The 24,643-nt window shown below is 37.7% G+C and overlaps 1 protein-coding gene across 4 annotated transcripts in view; it reads right to left on the reverse strand.

The window, feature by feature from the left end:
- Window positions 1-24,643, reverse strand: part of LOC145479998 (allantoicase-like) — a 192,597-nt gene that overhangs the window by 35,241 nt on the left and 132,713 nt on the right. For all 4 annotated transcript variants that reach the window (XM_081458484.1, XM_081458487.1, XM_081458486.1 and 1 more), the window contains 3 exons: window positions 18,317-18,371; window positions 16,670-16,719; window positions 4,986-5,043 (listed from right to left, as the gene is read on the reverse strand). In XM_081458484.1, coding sequence (XP_081314610.1) covers window positions 4,986-5,043; window positions 16,670-16,719; window positions 18,317-18,371 — 163 coding nt within the window. The remainder of the gene's footprint in view (window positions 1-4,985; window positions 5,044-16,669; window positions 16,720-18,316; window positions 18,372-24,643) is intronic.

Raw genomic sequence — 24,643 nt, forward strand, 5'->3', positions numbered from 1 at the left:
TCGGGGTCTGAGTTTTCGTGACACCCGTTTTTCCTGGCTTTCCCTAGACTACCTCCGAATTGTACGGCCCCTTGCAAAGACTGGTGACGATCATATCGAAGAAAGCAACGAATATAATGAAGTAAGCACCGAATATAATGAAGTAATCACCGAACAAGGAAGTACCGAATATAATGGCCTTTGCACCAAATATAAGGTAAAGAGCATCGAATATAATAGTGTTAGCACCCGAAATAATGAAGAAAACACCAAACAAAGTTAGAACCGAATATAACGAAGAAAGCACCGAATATAATAAAGACAGCACCGAATATAATGAAAAAAGCACCTAATATAACGAAGAAAGCACCGAATATAACAAGGGAAGCACCGAATATAATGGAATAAGCACCGAATATAATGAAGACAGCACCGCAAATAAAGACATAAGCACCGAGTATAATGGAATAAGCACCGAGTATAATGAGTTAATCACCGAATATAATAACATAAGTAGTAAATATAATGACATAACCACCCAATGTAATAAAAAAAAGTATCATAAGACAGTTCTGGCGTTCCATATTCTAGCATATGCGCCTTTCAATTGTAGTTGTTGAAGCACAGTGATTCGTGTCTTTGGAAAGTTTAGCCGTGCATAGACAAAATCTCCAAACAAGTGAAAACTCCTTAAAGGTTTGCACTTAAATTATTTGACATGATTTAAATGCTTTCTCCTATAAATTTCGGTGCCACACTTTGAAAACAACACTAAAACCGTGTATTTGCATTTTCAGTACAGAGGAAAATAGCCTATTCCAGGCGTTCAGTTGGTTCGATGCAGCGGGAATAACAGCAAGCGAAAAACTAGGGGAGGAGCGCAGTGAGAGAATGTGCCTCTCCCCTATTTTTCTGCTCACCGTTTTACGCTCTCCACCTCAGCTAACTGAACTAAACAAACTTTGAAAACTTGAAAGTCAGACTCTAAAGGGCCATTAGAAAAGACGTCCTTTCTATCTCCTTAGAAAACTCAAATCCGGAATATTACAATGAATCAAATCGATTGACGAGGTATTACCAAAAGACAGACAGGACATAATATTAAAATAAACTTGGTGCTCTACTCTGAGAGATGTTGAAAAAAGACAATGTGATTGTTTTTTATTGAGTTTTGTCGGAGTGTACTTAATCTCTATAACAAAACTTGCGTTACAGGTCACGAATAACGGGTCGACGATTGGTATGCAAATTTCCACACATTTGCAAAGAGACAGATTCAGGTCTGTGATGGAAAACAATTATTGCCCGTTCTATTCTGTTAAAAGCTTTTGGTGTCCATTGCTAAGTTTTGTCAAGTTTTGAAAGCAACAATGAAGTAGTGTGTAATAAGAATTGCAGCCATAGACCTACAAAAGGGGAGCAAAAACACATCCTTTATCAAAACATCAAGATTTCCCGCATTTTATCTGCTGAGCTGTTCATAACCATTCGTTCAATACGAACCCTTTCCTTTGGCCGTTCGAATGCTGGAATCATGTTCCAAATGTTTCTTTAGCAGTTCAAATGGCTGGCATCATCTGTTTGAAATTTTTCCAGTGCCATTTGAACGTTTACAGAATCTGTTCGAAATTTTTCTGTGGCTGTTTGAACAGTATTTGAAACTGTTTTGAATGGATGGAACATCCATTTCTCGTCCATTCGTTAGCCATTCGTCACGCAGTGAAGAAATTTCTTGATTTCTTATTTTAGATTGATTTTTACACGAGTGCTTCGCTTTCATTTTTCGTTGTTTTCTCTAATGTTAGCCGTTTATAGTACAAGAATGAAATTCTGTTGTATTTGGTTTCGTTTTTGTCCTCCGAAATCAACAATTAACTCATTTTTGCATATTCAATTTTCTCAACTTCTGTGGAACACTTTGTCGTGCAGTAAAGAAAATAATAGTATAATTTCTTGTAATTGTTTTTTTTAAATATTTTGGCCCTTCATTTATTCAACTTTAAATAAATGATGTCTTGAAATCTGATCTTGTGTCTGTGGTTATTGCGCATACGGTTTATTTCCGTGCTTTCGCTTGCTCTGAAATATTCCAAAAAACGCCAAAGAATTAGGGGTGGGTCGTGGGCAATTTCATTCAGGCGTCAATGGGTTAAGTGAAAAAGCACCTTTGCCATCACCTTTTGACATGAAATCAACATGTATGTGTATTTTTTAAAAGTGAAATCAACATCTCTGAGCTTTCCCGCTGACATGAAATCACCATATAAGTGTTTTGTTTAAAAGTGAAATGAGCTCTGCGGCGGCGTGTCTAAAATACTGGTAGCTGAAATTTAATACACAAAGGTAAATAGTAGTGGGTGGTCATATTTCACCAGGGTTGTAATAAGATCACACAGCGCTGAATATTTCTGTGTCGATTCTGTGCACATCAAGATTGGAATGGTTGTCGCTGACTGCACCCTATAAGAAATGAGTTTCGACTACAAGGTAAGTTTTATAAACACATTGCCATTGAAACAAATAAGTGTCGGCTTAACTTCAGAGTAACCTGTCTACGTATTGGTTTTTTTCTCAACATTCAATTATGCCTAAAAAGGGTCGATCACGGGTCACGAAAATATCCTTTACCACCCTCAAGCTACAGAAAGAGTAAAGAATGGTCTCTTTTCCCATAAGAACTTACCGCAAAACAAAATAAATTCACCAAAATGGACAGTATTTACGGAAAAGTTCATCAGAAGAAAAGAAAAAAAATCTGAAATGATAAGAAAAGCACAAATGTAGCATCACACTTTCCCTAAGTCGCTCGTATGTATGCAGTGTATGTAGCCAACAAAATCAAGGAATGGCTTCGAATGAGCGACGTTTGTCACTTGTAGGAAATCAATTTGTGCTGACATTTTTTGCTGTGAAAAATTGCATCAATTCATTTTTTTTTTATCATATTGACGTCGGTACAAAACCACAAGGAACGATCGACAAACTACGGCCGTAAAACTGTAATTTGATTTTGTCAATAAAGAGAATGAAAAGTCGCTTTATACGTTTTGTGGTATTTATTTCACATTTGATAACTGCAAAACCCTATTTTACAATAACTGAGTGAATTTCCGCGCGCTGATTGGCTGATTTCTATCATCAATAAGAGTACAGACACATGAATGATGCAATCTGCAAGGATCTTGAAAACTTCACCAAACTATTTATAGTTCAGCGCTGTTTAGTTCTTGAAAGCATCCAAACTGGACTAAATTAGATTCAACTGTCAAGGGAAAAACGTGAAAGTTTAACATGGAACTCGATGAATGGAATCTGTTTAATTTTGCTTTGTTCAAAGTGAACTGTGAATGTAATCTGGCGGACATTCCTTCACCACTAGAAATTACTGCTTACATGACACGCATGAGGTTTTTCATACAAATGCTAGGAATAACATCTTGCAAATTGTGTGTTGGACTATTGCATGTGATCGTGTCGAGTATAGGGGTCGCCATTCTTTTAGGCGTTATGGCACTATTGCTAGTGGGTAGACTTGTGACGTTTCCCATTCAGCCAATTCAGTTAAAATGTCATTGTGATTAGTTTTACTTGTTTGTTACTGTTAATGGTAAAGTCATTTCAAAATCAATAGATCACGTTTCAGATTAATCAATTTTTTTATAACCAGTATAGAATTACAGGTTGACGTTTATCAACTTCTGATTCTATTATACGGAATAATTTCTTTGCCTCAATAAGATATAATGATAACTACACAATTGCTTTTAGTTATCTTAGGTTCGTTTTTACCAGCTGAGTTCTCATTTGGAGGATATCTGCTTGTAGGATGAGTAACGTCCAAATGTCAAACGTTGTGGGTCATAGTCTGGTTAATGTGAAAATATCTTGTAAGTCGTTTTAGATACATGTATTAGTTACTGTCAACGGTTGGTTGGGCTCTATTGTTATGTTATTTTTTGTTGGAATTAAAGTTTTTGTAAATTGATTGGAAATAATGCGTTTTGGTCCTACCTAACCAAATTCCTTTGACCACTTACCAGTTACCAGTTACCAGCTACCAGTATTTTACACACACTGGCTCGGTCATGCATTCTAGTGAAATCAACATTATTTTTAACTGTTTCTTAAAAAACAGCGTCTTTAATATCGTCTGTTGACCTGAAATCAACCTTTTGCCATTTTTTGTACTGAAGACAAAATTATTGCTAAGTGAGACAAAGTTGTTTACTTTGTTGTGGAGCAGAAACATGTTTTGAGCTTTTTACTGGCAATTCAGAGCGAAAAAAGCAAAATATAACCTTAAATTCAACATACAAGGTGGATATGCATACGGCACTTCAATTGCTTTTTAGACTGCTAAAATTCTTTCTGTTATGGTTGGAATCCAAGGAGCCATACGACTTGCAAGCTGAAAGAGCACATTTTTGAAACTTGAACAAGTACCACAGATTTTAAAATTTTGGACATTTTTTGCTTCTAAATGCATTTCTTGGCTTTATCTTGAATGATAATCAATTTTAAATGCAGTTTCTTTAAGATTTCTTTTAGTTGGCCATCTGTTGTTGAGATTTTTATGCTATTGTAAGTGATTAGTATTGTAGTTTATGGGAGCTCCACTTTTGGGCTTGGGTAAATCTGTATATTACAGACTATTCAGAGTGATTTGAAATACACATAAAGAAAATCCTTTATGAGATATCCCAAGCATTGATAAAAGCACTCAAGGCAGAGTCAGGTGCTTTACTGCATATTTGATTTACAGCGACCTGTGTGTGCTTCACTTCTGGTCAGCATGAACTGCTTTGAGAGCAAAAAACAGGGCATTTTGGGAATTTCAGTATTACATAAATAACATTTCCGACAACACATACTGTTAATATCCCTGACAAAGTTTCCTTATGCAAGAAAGGAACTAATTAAAGTAGCTCACAGTGTGCAGAGGTTCCCTTCTCCTTAAAGCAGAAAGAGTAGAGATCATTTCTGTACACGGCTTATGTCAATCTTACCTTCTATAACACAAGAAGCAGGGAAATTTCCTTTGAAATGAGCAGTATCAACTTCAATCTATAAGTCAGAATCGTATTGTAGATACAAAAAGTGAATTATCATAGTTTAGATTGATAGTAATCCTAAACAAAACATAGCACTTAATGTATATATTCTATTGTATTTATTGAGAAGACTGCCCAGTTAACCTGCTAAAGGAAGTAAAAAAACAGGTCGCAATGGTAATACACATATTGGAACAATGAAAACTAATTTTATCATGGATTGGAAATGCTTCACACAGTCACTAAGGCAGTAGGAGGTTATCTTTTCCCATGAAAATTACATGCTGCATCGATATCCAAATAAACAACACACTTATCAAAGAAGAACTGGAATAAGCTGGAGGAGTTAGAGACACACTGAAAAGACAATGCTGCAGATGTTCATTTTTCAATATGGGGAGCATTTTTACAGTTATACAATGTACCCCTCATACAGTGTAACAAAGATAGCAAAAGCCACTAAAAGCCTTTCAAATTTTTTGGTATTGAGCATGTTTTTGGCAATATGTGGGCATTTTGAAAAACTGACAAAATTCTTGGAAATGGCAATCTTTCCTGCTTGTTGATTAGGTCAGGAGCCAATGAATCATGGGCTCCTGATTAAGTGCAGATCCAGAGGTTGTTTCATGTCACTCAAGGATCAGCAGAAGGTACCCACAATGCAAATGGAAATAAATTCATTCCAGTCCATGATTTTACTTGGAGGTTCAAAACAGTTTGTTCCTGTGGGCTCAGGTCAATGACAAAGTGTTTCATGAATAGAGAACCAGAAAATCTTCCCAGTGACAACAGCCCAAATTCCATGACTAGCATTTGCCAGCTTGTACTATAAAATCAGTCTGACCAGATATGAAACAACACTCCAGTCGTTCTGTTAAAAGTATTCATCCATGAAAGAAGTCGAGCTAATTAAAGTAAATAGCTGCACATATAAAAAAAACCACAAGCTTTCAACGGTCTTAACTAGAGTCTTCAATGGGGGAATAGTATAAAGGTGCCAAAAATTCAAAAATATTTAACATAAAAAGAAGCCTCGAGTGTGCTCTGTTCTGTTGTAAAGCACGCAGGAAGTAGTAAAGCACGCAGGAAGTGGTAGAGCATGAAAGAAGCTTTGTTTGTATTACTTGATTGTTTTTAACGTTGCGAAAACAGAAGCAATGTGCATCGGCTTCCCCCAGAACTGTGAAAATGAACCAGTTGGAGTCAAATGGAAAACTTGGGTTACGGACGGTGCCTACTAAATACAAAGGTTTTTGCGCCAGGTAAGGGCCACACGGGAAAAGTAGATCTTTGCAAGGGCTATTGGAATCCACAAAGAAAAATGGGAGTAGCTACGCATTTTTTTGAGATAATTAGCCTTGAATCTCAACAAAAATGCTGACATCAGCACTTTCCTGAAAAAAAGAAGGAAAGGATATTTATTCACAGATTTCCATAGAATTCGCCTTCACATACAGAAAAGCAAACACATTTAAAAGATCTTTAAACTACATGGCAAATGTTGACAAAAAAAACATTTTTGATATGTTTTTAATAACAAAATCGTTGCAAAAGCGCTTTTAACGTATCTGACAGCCTTCCTCTGGTTCAGCTAAAATACAGTCTTAATACCTTTTGCTCACAACCAGAAACTAATCACATGTTGAATAGACTTGCCACTTCCATTTCATAACATAAAATGTAGGGGTAACCATGCGGTTTTTATAGCTACTGAACTTTTACCTTGCCCGTTACATTTTTTCCTGTCACCTCCCCAGTGAGACATTTGCGTATCTCGCACTTGTTTTGCGTGCACACTACACCATCTGTAGGTACATGTTTACAGTTGAATTTCAGTATAATTTTCGACAGACGATAGCTAGGTTTTCAGCTGGAAGACGTAAACAGGTTATCGTTAGCGATATGCTGTTATTCAGGTGTTCCTGGTTTAAATACAGGTTCATTAAACTTGATTTGGTCACAATAGGAAAATTTTGCTTTCATTTTAGTCCTGTATGTGATAGCGTAGTTGATTGCATCAATGTTAGCCCCAGCGTGCCTGTGGAGCTAAACCATGGGTTGCGTGATGTGCAGAACGTTTGCGCACTAACAAAAGTAGGCACCGTCCTTAAGTTTTTAGGAATTTTCATTACATATGATGTACAGATACTAGTCAAGAAAAATTTTAAGCAAAGGCTAAAAAAACTCAGAAATGCAATAAATTTATGAAAGTCAAGGGGTTTGTCAATTCATGGCAAAGTTAATGTTATAAAGGCAATTCTTCTTCCAAAACTAATATACCCTAGTTTGGTGATTAAAGCCTGGCATTCCATCTGAAGTTCTGTCTATAGTTTTTCATTTTTCATGGAACAGGAAAGATAAAGTTATTTGAAGTTCAACGTATGCACCCTATAAGCAAGGTGGCCTCAAAATGATAGATTATGAAACCATATGGTAAAAGCATTGAGGTTGAGGTGGCTAATGCGCATAACGGATGAGGACTTGTCAGGTTTCTGGAAGTCTTACCTTAACTATCTTTTGGATAATGAAGGGGGTCTTCTTCTTCTTCAGTGTAATTATGGCGTAAACCTAATAAACATTTCACCTACTTTTTATCAGGATCTATTAGTGTGGTGGTCAGATATAGGAGAAATTGTAGATCCAAATAATGTTTACAGATATATTATATGGAACAACAAAGAAATCAAAATCAATGGTGAAAGTGTTTTTTATAAGCATTATTTTAATATGAATATTAAATATACAAATGATCTGCTCTTTAGTAAGTCAAATATCGAGTATTTTAATGTTCTCAGAAGTGAGGGGTTGACAAGGTCCAACTTTTTAGTATGGAAAGGCCTAAGGCAATCTGTTCCTTTGAAGTTGCCTATCAACATACCCAATTTTAATGTGATTCTTGATTTTGAAAGTGTTAAAATGTCATGACTATTATTGTTTTCTTATAAAACAAAAATTGGAAAAGCCAAGTAAATGGGTTAAGCTAAAGAAAGAATTTAGCCTTGATTGACAAGCAAGTTTCAGAGGCATTTCTTTTGCCTGTGAGGGTTGCTAACAAGCAGTATCTACGGTCCTTTCAGTACAAAGTGTTGAATTCTGTTCTGTTTACTAATGACTGCCTGTGTAAAATAGGATATGTTTCTAATCCCAACTACCCCTTCTGTCATCAGCTAACAGACACCATATCCCATATTTTGTTCGGTTGTTCTTTTTCGAATTCTTTTTGGCATGAGGTTAATGAAAAAATTTTGAGTAAAATCAAGAGTTGCAGAAGCCTCTCGCTTACATATTGCAATGTTACTGTTGGGTCTTTTGAGGAGATGGATCTATTTAATTATACAGTAATTTTAGGAAAATCATTCTTGTGGACTTGTCAATGTAGAGAAACATTACCTTCCTCGAGTCACTTAATAAGAATTTTGGTAATTAAATATGAAACTGAAAAACATATATTTCAAATTGAATAAAACGAATTTGTTTAAAGAAAAATGGAAGATTTTTGAGGAAACAATTTTAACTAACAATTAAAGTCAGACAACGTTATTATTAAGGAAAATTGTTAAGTTAAATAAGTACATAGAAAAGAATTGACAATATCTATTTTCTTCATTAATTCAATATGGTGTCATTGTTAACTTCTGTAAACCCAACTTAATTCATTCTTCTGTAACTTAATTGTTGAAAAAGAATTGCAATTGTTGTAATTGTGGAAATAAATAAAACAAACAAACAAACAAAAAAACAAAGAAGTGTAGGGGAAAACATGAGAGGTACTTGACCAGTTTTCCCTACTTCTTGGGTGCTTTCCCACCTCCTGCATACTTTACAACAAAACAGAGCACAGTCGAGGCTTCTCTATTTGTTTTATGATAAAGAATCTATCAATTTCCCCATGCATTCGCTGAATTTTCACACCAAACTTTATTTTCCAAACGAGTAAAAGTGGCATCAGCATGCTCTGTTCTCTGATAAAGCAGGCTAAAATAAGCCATGCAATCACAATCCTTGTTAGAACTGTTCAAATAATTTGATTGGCTAATGAGACAACAGCTGTCAATTACAAACTGGACTTCAGCTAAGCTTTCAGTTTCAAGTGGCTTTCGAGAGAAGGATGATGCCTTCAAAGTTCACTTATTTAAATAAGGATCTTAAGGTTTCTAGTCCAGAGGAATCTGGCCGCATTATGGCTCATGAAAACATGCACTTTTCCAATGGAAATTATGAAACAAGGAGCTCAAAGCTTGCGGATGAAAATGCAAAATGTTGTGTTGTATTTGAAAGGAGCTACAGTTATTTATGGTTTGCAGCCACTTGCAGCAAGATTGCCCGAACTAGCATCAAAGTTGGAAAGACTAGAGTGCTCACACTGGTTCTAACCCGACAGGAGAGAATATCAGGGCAAGGTTTCAACTGCAATAATTGCATAATCCCACAAAAATAATATCCATCATGTTGCAGTGCCAAATAGCAATGAAAACCAAACAGTGTCACAAATTTGGGTTGCAGACAATTTACAGAAGGGGTTTCTTCTTACCTATACTCCAATGTTACGTTGCCAATGCAGTTACACTTTTTTCTCCCTTCTCAACCTACAAACTGATACTGGCATCTCTTTTCCCACCCTGCTCAATGATACTAAATGGAAAGCTACGCTTTTATGTATTAGATGAAGCTTCAAAGAAAAGGAAATTGATAGCTAAATCTTACATAATTTTAAATGGCGGTTTGCAAGTTGAGTTCTGGAAAAAAGCTCAGTCCATCATATACTCACTGCGTACCATTACTGTGGAATGTTGTATAAAACTCTAATAAGTGCCATACATTATTTGAGAAAAGCTGAACAGTCGATTTTAACTGTCCTGGATATCCTTGATCTCGAAGATTGGAATTGCTTCTGGGGGAAATTGTCTAAGCACAAAGGGAATCTAAAAGCACCAGGCAGGAAAAGACTGGGAATGTTTCACACTCTGTCGCTTATCCTGAAACAACTTGGGGTAAAAGCTGCATATCATATAGATTTTGATCATATTGATTTTCAACATGGCGGTTGATTATGTCAGGACCGCCTCTATAATTTTACTCGTCAATCTTCTCAATCTTTACACCTTTAGCACTGAAGTCCTTCTACAATCACAGGAGAAACTTTATTCCTCTGCTTTTTCAGGCCCATTGTGCTAAGAACTTACTGCAAATGCAGTCGGCGAGCTTCTCACATTCGAGGAAAAGAAGATTACTCAAACAGGGTGGCAGGTTTCCAGCTGGTAGTTGTAAAAGAGCTACGGCAACATGCTACTTGTGTTCAAGATCAATAGCTATAAACCACCATGCCACTCCCCACAGCAACTCTTCTCAAAGCTCACATATGAAATGTGTGGGATTGTCAGCAAAAGATTTTCTGAGGTGGAAATGCAATGTCACAAGGACTGATAATATGTGGGGTGTCTACAAAACGAAGACCTAAGACCTAAGACCTAAGACCTAAGACCCAAGACCCAAGAACGAAGACTTGTTTTTTTACAGGCCTATCAAACCAGAGACAGTCAAACCGGGTCAACGCTTTTCTTCAGACAACAACTGACGTGAAATTAATGGGGTCTTCGTTTTGTAGATAAGGCCGCCTCAAACTACAAAACGAAGACCCTCGCTTAAATGCTTTGTTCGTTGTCAGCTGACGTGGAATCAATGGGGTCTTTGTTTTGTAGATAAGGCCGGCTCGAACTACAAAACAAAGACCCCCGCTTAAATGCTCTGTTCGTTGTCATCTGGCGTGGAATCAATGGGGTCTTCGTTTTGTAGATAAGTCCGGCTCGAACTACAAAATGAAGACCCTCACTTAAATGCTTTCTTTGTGTCAGCTGACACGGAATCAATGGGATCTTTGTTTTGTAGATAAGGCCGGCTCAAACTACAAAACGAAGACCCTCACTAAAATGCTTTGTTCATTGTCAGCTGACGTGGAATCAATGGGGTCTTCGTTTTGTAGATAAGGCCAGCTCGAACTACAAAACGAAGACCCTCACTTAAATGCTTTGTTCGTTGTCATCTGATGTGGAATCAATGGGGTCTTCGTTTTGTAGATAAGGCCAGCTCGAACTACAAAATGAAGACCCTCGCTTAAATGCTTTCTTTGTGTCAGCTGACGCGGAATCAATGGGATCTTCGTTTTGTAGATAAGGCCGCCTCAAACTACAAAACGAAGACCCTCACTGAAATGTTTTGTTCATTGTCAGCTGACGTGGAATCAATGGGGTCTTCGTTTTGTAGATAAGACCAGCTTGAACTACAAAACGAAGACCCTCACTTAAATGCTTTCTTCTTTGTCAGCTGACGCGAAATCAATGGGGTCTTCGTTTTGTAGATAAGACCGGGTTGAACTACAAAACGAAGACCCTCGCTTGAATGCTTTGTTCGTTGTCAGCTGACACGAAATCAATTGATGGGGTCTTCATTTTGTATATAAGGCCAGTTCGAACTACAAAACGAAGACCCTCACTTAAATGCTTTCTTCTTTGTCAGCTGACGCGAAATCAATGGAGTCTTCATTTTGTAGATAAGACCGGGTCGAACTACAAAATGAAGACCCTCGCGTAAATGCTTTGTTTGTTGTCAGCTGACTCGAAATGGGTTCTTGTATAATGTCAACAGTTTTTATCGGCTAATCCCCTATAAACCTCACTTATTATTACTATCATTGGCTTCTTTGTAGAAGAGACGCAGATTCCTTTCATGTTGATCAAGGAGCTGTTTGACGACGACAGTTTTGCCATTATATTTCGCAGTAACCTGCAATCATACCCTCCCTCCCTTATCTTCAGACGTGGGGAATTCCCTTCTTCTTTCCAAAAAAAAACAAAAAAAAAACGCCTGATTGCAGGTTAATTTCGCGGTGATCACTGAGCTGAAGCTGCCGCTTCCAATCACGTCCTTGTCTGATAGCTCATTCCAGTTAAATTCCTGGATAGAGGTATCAAATAACTTTGGCCTGTGACTACGCTTCGAGTCGAAGCTAGGTAGAGGAAAAGACAGTTTCTTTGTTTTACAGTCACATCGTGTTACTGTTCCAAAAGAACATCGAGATGAATGAAGCAATGTGAAGTAAATTGTCATCCACGTGCTAAATTGAAATTCGATGCGCATCTAAACCACAATTGGTACAAAGACAGCCTTTAATAAAGCAATATTAATACTTAACTAGACTTACCAGCACGAATTAGAAACTAGTAGACAAAGATTATGAGTGCGTTCGACGCCCACTTTACAATATAAAAGCCTTTAAGACATGACTTCACTGGCCAACTTTCAACCTCTGTCCATTGCTAAAATTAACATTCTTCATCAAAAATCAGGGTTTTACGGACAATTTTAAGAGGTCTCCCGTATTCTCTTTGTTTGTACGTTTTTCTCCAATTGCAAATAAAACACTATTTGAGTTATTTGATTTTCTTTATTTTAAAGAGGGTCTTCCTTTTGAAATTGGGGGCGGCAATGGTTTTGCGTCCATACCGTAGGTGTGCAAGTTTACATTATTTTATTCTATTTTTTATTGTTTTCAAATTACTGTTAAGAAGTGGGGTCTACAGGGGATTAGCCGATGAAAACTGTTGACATTATACAAGAACCCATTTCGAGTCAGCTGACAACGAACAAAGCATTTATGTGAGGGTCTTCGTTTTGTAGTTCGAGCCGGTCTTATCTACAAAACGAAGACTCCATTGATTTCATGTCATCTGACAAAGAAGAGAGCATTTAAGTGAGGGTCTTCGTTTTGTAGTTCGAACTGGCATTATCTACAAAACGAAGACCCCATCAATTGATTTCGTGTCAGCTGACAATGAACAAAGCATTCAAGCGAGGGTCTTGATTTTGTAGTTCGAGCCGGTCTTATCTACAAAACGAAGACCCCATTGATTTCGCGTCAGCTGACAAAGAAGAAAGCATTTAAGTGAAGGTCTTCGTTTTGTAGTTCGAACTGGCCTTATCTACAAAACGAAGACCCCATTGATTCCACGTCAGCTGACAACGAACAAAGCATTATTTTTAGCGAGGGCCTTCGTTTTGTAGTTCGAGCCAGCCTTATCTACAAAACGAAGACTCCATTGATTCCGTGTCAGCTGACAAAGAAGAGAGCATTTAAGTGAGGGTCTTCGTTTTGTAGTTCGAACTGGCATTATCTACAAAACGAAGACCCCATCAATTGATTTCATGTCAGCTGACAATGAACAAAGCATTCAAGCGAGGGTCTTCATTTTGTAGTTCGAGCCGGTCTTATCTACAAAACGAAGACCCCATTGATTTCGCGTCAGCTGACAAAGAAGAAAGCATTTAAGTGAAGGTCTTCGTTTTGTAGTTCGAACTGGCCTTATCTACAAAACGAAGACCCCATTGATTCCACGTCAGCTGACAACGAACAAAGCATTATTTTTAGCGAGGGTCTTCGTTTTGTAGTTCGAGCCGGCCTTATCTACAAAACGAAGACCCCATTGATTCCATGTCAGCTGACACAAAGAAAGCATTTAAGCGAGGGTCTTCATTTTGTAGTTCGAGCCGGCCTTATCTACAAAATGAAGACCCCATTGATTCCACGTCAGATGACAATGAACAAAACATTTAAGCGAGGGTCTTCGTTTTGTAGTTCCAGCTGGCCTTATCTACAAAACGAAGACCCCATTGATTCCGCGTCAGCTGACACAAAGAAAGCATTTAAGTGAGGGTCTTTGTTTTGTAGTTTGAGCCGGCCTTATCTACAAAACAAAGACCCCATTGATTCCACGTCAGATGACAACGAACAAAGCATTTAAGTGAGGGTCTTCGTTTTGTAGTTCGAGCCGGCCTTATCTACAAAACGAAGACCCCATTAATTTCGCGTCAGTTGTTGTCTGAAGAAAAGCATTGACCCAGTTTGACTGTCTCTGGTTTGATAGGCCTGTAAAAAAACAAGTCTTCGTTTTTGGGTCTTAGGTCTTCGTTTTGTAGACACCCATAATATGTGGGTATGTACTAAATGTGTTTCTGGAATCAGCTTCCACTCAACGTGAGTTTCAATTTGTCGGGCTCTGGTACTGATGATCTATCCATTTCAATGGATACCAACACTGGTGACAATATCGTGGAGACTAAAACCATTTACCAACAACGTGACCTTAGGAAGCTTGAATATGAACAGTCTGGCTGGAAAATTCAGCGAGGTCCTTGAATGGGTCAAGGCCTTGATAGGCCATTCCTACACTCCTGGTTTGCAATAAATGGCTATGATGTTTGTCGCAGGGACAGAAAGAATGGTGGCTGAGGCATTATATTGTATATTTGAAAGTTGATACCATCTTATTGGATACAAAGGAAATGCTCTGAAGTGGAGTGTATTCTTGTGGATATCCAGGAGGGTAAACAGGATATCTTGTTATTATGTGCACCATCTGTAAACAATGCTAATTTCACAAGAGAAATGCATATATTCCCAGATGCAGCAATGTCAAAATGGGCAAATGTCGTTTGTTTGGGTGAGCTGAACTGTGACATTCTCCACCCGTTAGATAATGGCAAAGAGGGACATGCTTGCATGGTTAGACGTGTGATGTTTATGATTTGGACAATTTACAGAACCGACTGTTGTCGTAACAAATGTTTCAGCATTTGTATTACAAGTGGGCACGCTCCAGTTAGGTCTGAGTGATCACAAATTGGTTTACGCATTTCTTAACAGGAGGGTGAGACCGCAAACTGTCTTCACAAAGAGAAGGTGTTTTAAGAATTTTGATGAGAAGGTTTTCAACAATGACTTACAGCACGTGCCATTTGACATTGTGTGCCTTTTTGACGATGTGAGCGATATTTGTTGGGCTTGGGAGGAAATTGTACATTGATGTGTTGAATGACCACAAACCATTAAAGACCAGAAAGTTTAGAGGCACTTCTGGAAAATCGAAATTCATTACACCTGAAATAAAATCGGTGATGCATAAAAGAAATACTGTTATTGTGCAAATTCTACAGAGCGAGGTCAGAAGTTGACTGGGAAGCTTATAGATGCCTTAGAAACAGTGTTGTTGCTATGCGTCACAAATCCATCACCAAACACTTTGAATGCCTGTGAAACCTGTGTGTAGGAAACCAGAGGGATTTCTGGGGCTCATTGCGCCCTTTCATGTTTTCTAAGCGTTATTACTCTTAAAGAGGAATAAAGAGTAATCAAAGATCAAAATCAATACTTTAGTAACATCACAAGGGACCTGATCGTACATGTAAACAAGCACACCACCTTCAATGAACAATAACATGTAGCTAAAATTCCATTGGACTAGAATGTGAAGACTAACACATTTGCCTTTAAACCGATTAACCACCATACTGTAAAAATGGTATTGGAGAATATTTATCCGAATAAAGCTCGAGGAAATGGCATGATCCCTCCAAGAGCGGTTAAGGCATCATTATTGTCCATAGCAAAACCCCTCTGTGATCTGATTAATATCATCATTAGCAGATCACAAGTACCTGATACCTGGAAGCACGGACAAATCACACCACTCCACAAGAAAAAAGTGTTCTGGATAAAAAGAACTGTAGACCAGTGACTGTCTTACCTGTCTTTGGTAAAGTGTTTGAGAGGCTAACACACATTCAAATGGCTGAGCTCTTTGAGCCTATCTTTCATGATTTTGTTTTTGCATATCGAAAATTTCACGGTTGTCCTTCAGCATTACTAATGCTAACAGAGCAATGGAAAAAAGGACTTGATAGACGCACTGTAATCGCTGTGATAGCAATTGATCTTAGTATTAGTGCTCCAGTTCTCGTCTTCTCAGACTTTGCAAAGCAGCCTTTCTTGTTGAGCTGGAGACATGGATGATTGCTGGTAAGTATACATATCATACATTTCAAGGAGACTTCCTTTATTGTCTCAGTGAAACTCCTCTACGTTATTCTGACACATAGTGCGTTGACATATACATTATCTTTATTTAAACATAAGAAACCCATTCAGTTAAGCTAAAAATAGTTGCATGTCTCACAGGTTGCCAGCTTTTACTGTTAACATGTCCTCACATTATTTTAGCCAATCATACATGTAAGCACTTTATTTCAAGTTGAACTCCATTTCTTAGAGGTCTTCGTTTTGAAGACACCCTAGAGAAACAGTGACAAATGCCTTTAAGTGGCTTAGAAAACGTGACCACAGTCTCTACAAAGTCACTTACTCCAATTTAGCAATCAATCCTGTGACTTTTCTATGCACTTGTGCACATTTTGCTTGAGAAATACTTTCTGCAGTTTTCTGAGTCAATTTTTGCAGGTATTTTATTCTACTCAGGTTTAGTGTAATAATTATTATACTGAATCAATTATTCTCCTTTGTGTCAGTGGCTAGTGGTGGATATTTATGTCACTGCTTCACAGCTTGGTAAATTTCCATCACTAGACCCACCTCCACTAAATGCTAAAATAAAAAGCTAATTTTGTCTTTGCCATATATTTTCAGTTACATGTAGCACTACAAATCTTGCAGAAGCCAACTGATCAATAAAATCAAAGATACAACCAGTTTCATAGTTGTTCAATTTTATTATGTAAATGTGTGAGGTCTTTTCTTTTAAAAATAACAAATGGTTTCCTGGGTGTCACATAAAAGGTAATGTAAAATTTACCTTTTTTAAAGTTCCTGGATGTCCTAAGTGAATAATTGACCACTCACAACCTGTTAACCAAGACAAAATGTATTGACATTTTGAGACTATGTACTGATGCCCGACTGTTAAGTAAGGGTAACATATATTGTTTGCAGTGTTTTGGTGCTTGTTTTTTATTGAGTAGCATGCGACTCAAAGGGTTAACCAAAACGTTTATCAGGTCCTCCGCTGGGAACATCCAGAGAGTACTGTCGTGATGAGGAATTTAATAGTGTTTTCTAGGATAACTTTTTCTCAGGATAGGGCTGACAGATTAACAGATAAACCGTTCTGCCCAACATACAGGTCTCCATATGTCTGCATGTCTGCTGATCCCAGAAGCTCAAAACACCACAAATCATGCCAATTTGAAATGAAATCAACGCAACCTAGATCACAGATCTATGTTACAATCGATCGCTACTTGTTGGCCATTATTACGTTTAAACAATCTAGTTACCAGCTCGTCACTTAGCATGGTTTTGCACTCACCCCTTCAATTGTAAGTCTAAAATATCATCAAGGCAACTTAGCAATACCTCCTAAATAAAATTATAAACTAAGGAAAACCATAATTTGCTATGCACTTCTGTGTGAGTTTGATTATCTGCCGTGCAGTGCGACTTGGCTTCGGCGTGCTCGTACCGTTCCAAACTAAATTCATAGCCTGCTGCATCAGCTCCCATTGCTAATATTTGTAGCATTGAAAATGGCCTTCAGCAAAGCAAATGTCTTCCGATCGTCTGTGCGACTGATTAAATTCAACGTTTAGAATCACCGCTGTTCTCTTGTCATTGCCACTGCTGGGGCAAATTTATTTGAGGTTGGAACGGCAGAAGCACGACGTTTGGACCAGGCTGAATTCCAACTGAGGTCAGATCGTGGGATAGATTTCAAACAGTCTTACTCTATTTTTCAATAAGACTTGCTTCCTTGGTCTAGCTGGATCACGTTAATAAAACCTCTTCGTTTCATTTAGTGCATCAAATTAATTTGTTTTTCCATCAAGATCAAAATTGAGACACATGCTAAAATTTACTTCAAAAGAGCAGTCTCCTTTCAAATATTTACGGACTAATCGAGTGTATATAAATGGGAAAAACAAACCCTGATATGTTTCCATTATAAGCAAGTGTCTAAACCTCAATAATCTAGGAATTCCAATTAGAGCTAACTGAAAATATATATTACATGACGCCAGTCACGTAATACATGTAGCGTCTTTAGTCTATGTGACTTTGAACTTGTATTTTGGGCTTTTTCTGTAGTTTTATGTACCTTGTGTGAAATAATGAAACACTGTTGTAATAACAACATGGATCAACTCTCTATATTTCCCACAAAGCCCACGAATGGAACAAAAACAGACTAGAGTGCTCAACAATAGAGTTCTTTGAACATACCGCATCATGCAAAAGGAATCAAAGGACAGAAGGAAGGAGCGAGCAAAAGGTGTGCAAGTCCAACTCAGAAATAGCTTAATGCCATTATACATGTATTTTTGGAGTTCAAAACTGGTAGACATCTGAGATAATCCTATGCCTCCCAACCTGGAAATGTTCTCAGTGGTGTCTGAATGTTACTGTTGCCTCAGCAATATAATTCCACCTCATGAATTTAACTGACCTGGGACTTTCAGGCATCCATCTTCCCCTAGCTCAAGGACACTAGGTCGATCCAGCTATTCATCCATAGAAGAAGAAAAAACTTCAGTTATTGATATGTACACTGATTAAAGCAGATATGGTACAGTGTAAGTGCAAAGATTTAAGCTTCAGTAAATTGCATCAACAGGATTCCAACTAAAGGTGATCAAATGAATGCTTACAAGTACCCATCAGCCTAGCAGAATATCAGAAAGAATTTAAAATGTTGTCATATTTACAAAACCACAACAGGCAAGAAATAATCTTCAAATAAGAACACATCCAGTCTGGTTTCAAGTTTGAAAAACATTTTTCATATGAGGCTCATCCATCTTCAGTTTTGCATGTAAATTAGACTGCTAGTCAGTGTGACATAAATACAATGTGCAAAACTGTTGTTAAACACCCAAGTTAATCATGTCAATTCATCACTTTCATTTAAATTGTCCTAGTCAATTTCAGATTTTCAGTCTTTTCTACTCTTTGGTCAATGTCAAAGTTATTTTTCAAAACACCGGGTGCATCAAATCCTTCTTCCCATACAAGGACCGTCTCGACCACTCACAATTGAAGGGGTGAGTGCAAAACCATGCTAAGTGACGATTTAGGTGAAAAAAAAATTTTCGTGAAAGGGCTTGAATTTTTGCATGTGGTCTTCAATGTTACAGAAAAACTTGGTCTTGTATTTTTCCCACTGGTTTTTGCTTCGTTTATGAAGACGCCGCTAGGAAAACCGAGTGGTTTTTTTGCATACACAATATCTCGAAAATGAAGCGAAGCTTAGCACAAAAACTACGGGACATTGCTAAACATACCTAAACAAAACTGCATGTGAAATTTGGAGCATTTTCGACAAAGTTCACTTTTGATTAAAATACCTAACGCCCTTTTCCTGCCAAGGCCTTCAAATAAACGAAGCCGGGCCTTTGTTATGATAAACAGAGCTGATCCTTTGTTATAATAGCCACACCAAGCCTTTGTTATAAGTCGAAGTCTCACCTCGGCTTATCATAACAAAGGATCGGCCCGCCGTGACCGCAAGGACTTTGATTTCACTTAGAAAGCAGCAAAATGTCAATTTCACGCAACGTATAAGCTCAAAAACGTCGATTTGAGGTCAAAAAAAGGTTTAAATGTTGATTTCATGTTAACACGTGACGGCAAGCCGAGGTTGATTTCCCTTAGAAACCAGCAACATGTCAATTTCACGCAACATATAAGCTCAATGATGTTGATTTCAGGTCTAAATAGGTTAAAATGTTGATTTCACGTTAATGCGTGATGGCAAGGATGTTGATTTCAGGTCTAAATAGGTTAAAATGTTGATTTCACGTTAACATGTGACAGCAAGGATGTTGGTTTCACTTAGAAACCAGCAAAATGTCAATTTCACGCAACGCATAAGCTCAGTGATGTTGATTTCAGGTCTAAATAGGTTAAAATGTTGATTTCACGTTAACCCGTGACGGCAAGGATGTTGGTTTCACTTAAAAACCAGCAAAATGTCAATTTCATGCAGCGCATAAGCTCAATGATGTTGATTTCAGGTGTAAATAGGTTAAAATGTTGATTTCACGTTAACGCTTGACGGCAAGGATGTTAATTTCACTTAGAAAACAGCAAAATGGTAATTTCACGCAACGTATAAGCTCAATGATGTTGATTTCAAGTCTAAATAGGTTAAAATGTTGATTTGATGTTAACGCATGACAGCAAGGATGTTGGTTTCACTTAGAAAACAGCAAAATGGAAGGAGCCGGCATGATGGGCTCCTGAAAATGGTAATTTCACACGACATATAAGCTCAAAAATGTTGATATCAGGTCAAAGAAGGTGTAAATAAAAGTAAAATAAAACAAATAAACATTTCAATAAACACTTTTCCAAATACGGCAACGTCTTAACTGGCTAAAAATCACGAGATAAATACATAGTTTTCGACAAATGCGATTGTAGCTTTATGTCACGCACAGCCATAACTTCCAAGTTCAAAATGTGCTGGTACCTCTTATGCCTGATGAGGATAACAACTTTGGTGGCTGTTTAGTTTTGGATTTAAGAATTTGATGACTTCACGTGAAAACACTATATAAATAGGGCTGACAGATTGACAGGTTAACAGATTAACCCTTCTGCACAACATACAGGCCTCGATACATCTGCATGTCTGCTGATCCCAGAAGCTCAAAACAATACAAATCATGCCGATTTGAAATAAAATCAACGCAACCTGGATCACAGAACTATGTTAAAATTGATTGCTGCTTGTTGGCCATTATTATGTTTAAACAATCTAGTTACCAGTTTGAGAAACGTCTGCAGAACGTGATCGCAATGCATGCCAGGAAGGGTGTTTACACGTCGTGCGCGGGAAAACATGGCAGTCGATACAAGACAAATTTTATAAGTCAAAAAACCAGTTCTCGCTTTCCAAACTTTGATACTAGCAATGCTTGGCAAATGGGTCACCACTCACGAGAGGGTATTTTTCTTGGGCAAGAACTGCTCTTGGACTTTGCTGCCTGGCTTGATCTGACTTTGAATGCCGATAACACGATTACGGTATATCAGCTGCCTTCGAAGTTTCAGAACACATTTTGATTCTTTGAAACGTGCTGATGACTTACGGGTTTATCGAGGCTTTATGATGCCTCTCAACTACCAGGCAGGCATGGATGTGTCGAAAACGAAGACCCAAAAGCAAAGACCTAAGACCTAAGACCCTGTGGTCTAAAACGAAGACCCACCAGTCTAAAACGAAGACCCACTGGTCTAAAACGAAGACCCTGTGGTCTAAAACGAAGACCCACCGGTCTAAAACCTTTTTTTCTTCAGGAATGACTATACACTAGGCTATATTGCTTTCGTTTTTGTAGCGCATAAATTAAAATGTCATCTGAGCGCACGGCAAACTTGACAGTTGCTTTGTCTCAGTCGGTACGTGTCAAATTGTGTAACGCAATGAAATTCCAACAGTATAGAAATATACGTTTTAGTGACGATTTTAGTATAATTTGTCGTCACCAATATTCTATTTTTCAAATGCATATGAGTAAATTATGATGAGGTGACTTCATTACTTTGCTTTACTGTACTTATCATGTAAAGGCGCAAAGGTCCACTGTGCGTGACTCGCAAATTTATTCACCACGTGCTACAAGAATTTGATTTTCCCAGGAAAATTACGTTATCACTCTCACATGCATCCCTCACTTCTGTAGCGCATAAATTAAATGTCATCTGAGCGCGCGACAAACTTGACAGTTACTTTATCTCAGCTGGTACAACACGTGTCAAATTTTGTAACGCAATTAAATTTCAACAGTATAGAAATATATGTTTCAAAATTAAGAGCCTGTTTTGTAAAAAGTCAAAGTAATAAGATTTTTTGTTTGTATGATGAGACTAAAATGAAATTTTCAAGTTTGGTGTATGACACTTTTGACATATATCAAAACCGCAACAGTTCTGTAACTGTTGTTCGTTTTTACACTTGGCCAATATATCATCAATTACAACTATTGGTGACAAAATAAAATCGTCACTAAAACGTATATTTTTTCCCTGTTGGAATTTAATTGCGTTACATAATTTGACACGTACCGATTGAGATAAATTATCCATCAAGTTTGTCATGCGCTCAGATGACATTTTAATTTATGAGCTACAAAAATGAGAGCAATTTAGCCTACAATCTTGGACAGAATAAAAAGGAACAATTAACCCCCTTCCCCCCCAAAGCAATGATGAAGGCGTGAAGGAGCAAAAATGTGCCATTTTGGCATCATTGAAATGGGGGGGAGGGGGAGGGGTGGTCCAGGTGTTCCATTTACTATTTTGTCCAAGATTGTAGTGTATAGTATTTCCCTGAAGAATGTGAGAGTGATAATGTAATTTTCCTGGGAAAATCAAATTCTTGTAGCACGTGGTGAATAAATTTGCGAGTCATGCACAGTGGACCTTTGCGCCTTTACATGATAAGTACAGTAAAGCAAAGTAATGAAGTCACCTCATCATAATTTGCTCATATGCATTTGAAAAACAGAATATTGGTGATGACAAATTATACTAAAATCATCACTAAAAATGTATATTTCTATACTGTTGGAATTTCATTGCGTTACACAATTTGACACGTTGTACCGAATGAGATAAAGCAACTGTCAAGTTTGCCGTGTGCTCAGATGACATTTTAATTTATGCGCTACAAAAACGAAAGCAATTTAGCCTAGTGTATAGTCTTTCCTGAAGAAAAAAAAAGGTTTTAGACCGGTGGGTCTTCGTTTTAGACCGGTGGGTCTTCGTTTTAGACCAGTAAGTCTTCATTTTAGACCAATGGGTCTTCGTTTTAGACCGGTGGGTCTTTGTTTTAGACCACAGGGTCTTAGGTCTTCGGTCTTCGTTTTCGACACATCCGGCAGGCGTACAAGGTGCTTTAACACGATGCTTAAGATACTAGTTGACAGAGCTCTAATGCAGCACATCTCTTTTTTGTTCAATGGTATTTCATTTGACGCTCGATCAATTCACATGTTGTGTTCATGTCACAATAACCGATGTAAACAATCTGTTCCCAGATTTCCGCTCCATATATGCTGTGAGATTTGATTTTGACTTCATACACTATAAACAGTCTGCCTGTTTGCTGTTCAACAAATAAACTCCTAAAGACATGGCTAGGAAAAGCCAGGTATTTTTGCATACCTTATAACTCGAAAACAAAGCAAAAACCAGTGATGAAAATACAGGGCCTCCTTTTTCTATTACATTGAAGACCACATGCAAAATTTCAAGCCCTTTCGCGAAATTTTTTCTTTTCATCACTTACCATGGTTTTGCACTCACCCCTTTAATTATCCAAAGTCATTTATAAAGCTAGTTGCTGGGACGGCAATGATTTTTACATTGGGAAAACGAAGCGAAGACTTCATGACCGGAAAATGGAACATTTCAAGGCCCTTTTGAAACATGATCACTCTTCTGCTATTGCTGATCACGTTAAAACAACTGGTCACAACATCAAATGGGACCATTTTGACATTTTGGCGTCTGGCAAAACTGACAACCATTGTAAGGTTAAGGAGACCTTATTCATTCAGGAGTTGCAGCCAGCATTGAATGCCAATGTCAGCAGTGAAAATCTTTTACTTTATTAGGAAAGCTTTTCCATTGTTCACTTTACAGACAGATTCTGTTTGAAATGTCTTAAATTCCTACTGCAGATGTTTTTCTGTCTAGGTTCCAGACCCCCACTGATACAGTATAAATAGCTTTCAAAAATTTTAACAGTTATACTTTTGAAAATGTATGTTGACTGGCATACAAAATGTCAAGTTCATAAAATGCATGTTTTTAAAATGTTTATCACTGCTGTTTGTTTTATATTTTTAATCCTGCCATGTTTTCAACAAGTTGACCTGACATGAGCACACGATTCAATCGAAAACCAGCACTTGGTCAGCGGTCAACTTCAAAAAACACGTGACCTTGATGAGCTATAAACTTGATCCCACGATGTTGCCTGATACTGGTCAGTGGATACCTTGTTTTGACAGGTGTCAATTGATCATAACATGGATGTCCAATATCAAAGAAGTACATGGTAAATCAAGGCCTCATGTTCCTGTCAATTAACCTATTATTTGGAGTATGGCTGCCATGTTGTGCGACTCCATTGTTGTCGTTGCCATTGTGCGTATGCACCCACGAGCAATACTGCTAGCCATGATAACCATGAGAAAATCAACTCAAGGGTTTCCTCTTCTTTCCTATAATTATGAGTATGGGGCTCTGCTTGGCAGCCCTTCAGGCTGCTGGAGCTCTGCTAATACTTGTCAGATACTTGTCAGATTTTTATTACTGAAAACACCTTCGGATTAGCAGCTGAAGCATATTGAAGATTAACTAGAGAGTGTTGGTCTGTATTTTGTTACAAATAACGAAAAAAAAAATGGTATGTGCTTGTCATAAATTAGCATGGATTAACAAAGTTTGGATGCTAAATTTAGGTCTGAGAAAGGTTAAACAAGAAACCACAGCACCGCAAATAAGTTTATTTCACCAAACACTGTAACGTGAAAAATACAAACATCGCACACTGAAGGGTTTGAGATCACTGCAACACTGCAAGTTGGGATTTAATTCACCACATGACTGCTTTAAAAACAAAAGAACAAGGGAAGCACAGGGGACCTGATCACTGTACCAGCAATAACATAATCATTATCATACATTCATGTACAATAAATGTAGTTATTTACCTGTGTTCCTGGGTCTTTTTGAGCCCTTTAGAAGGGATTTGATTATA

The sequence above is a fragment of the Orbicella franksi genome, chromosome 2, assembly GCF_964199315.1.
Source record: "Orbicella franksi chromosome 2, jaOrbFran1.1, whole genome shotgun sequence".
Classification (NCBI taxonomy): Eukaryota; Metazoa; Cnidaria; class Anthozoa; order Scleractinia; family Merulinidae; genus Orbicella; species Orbicella franksi.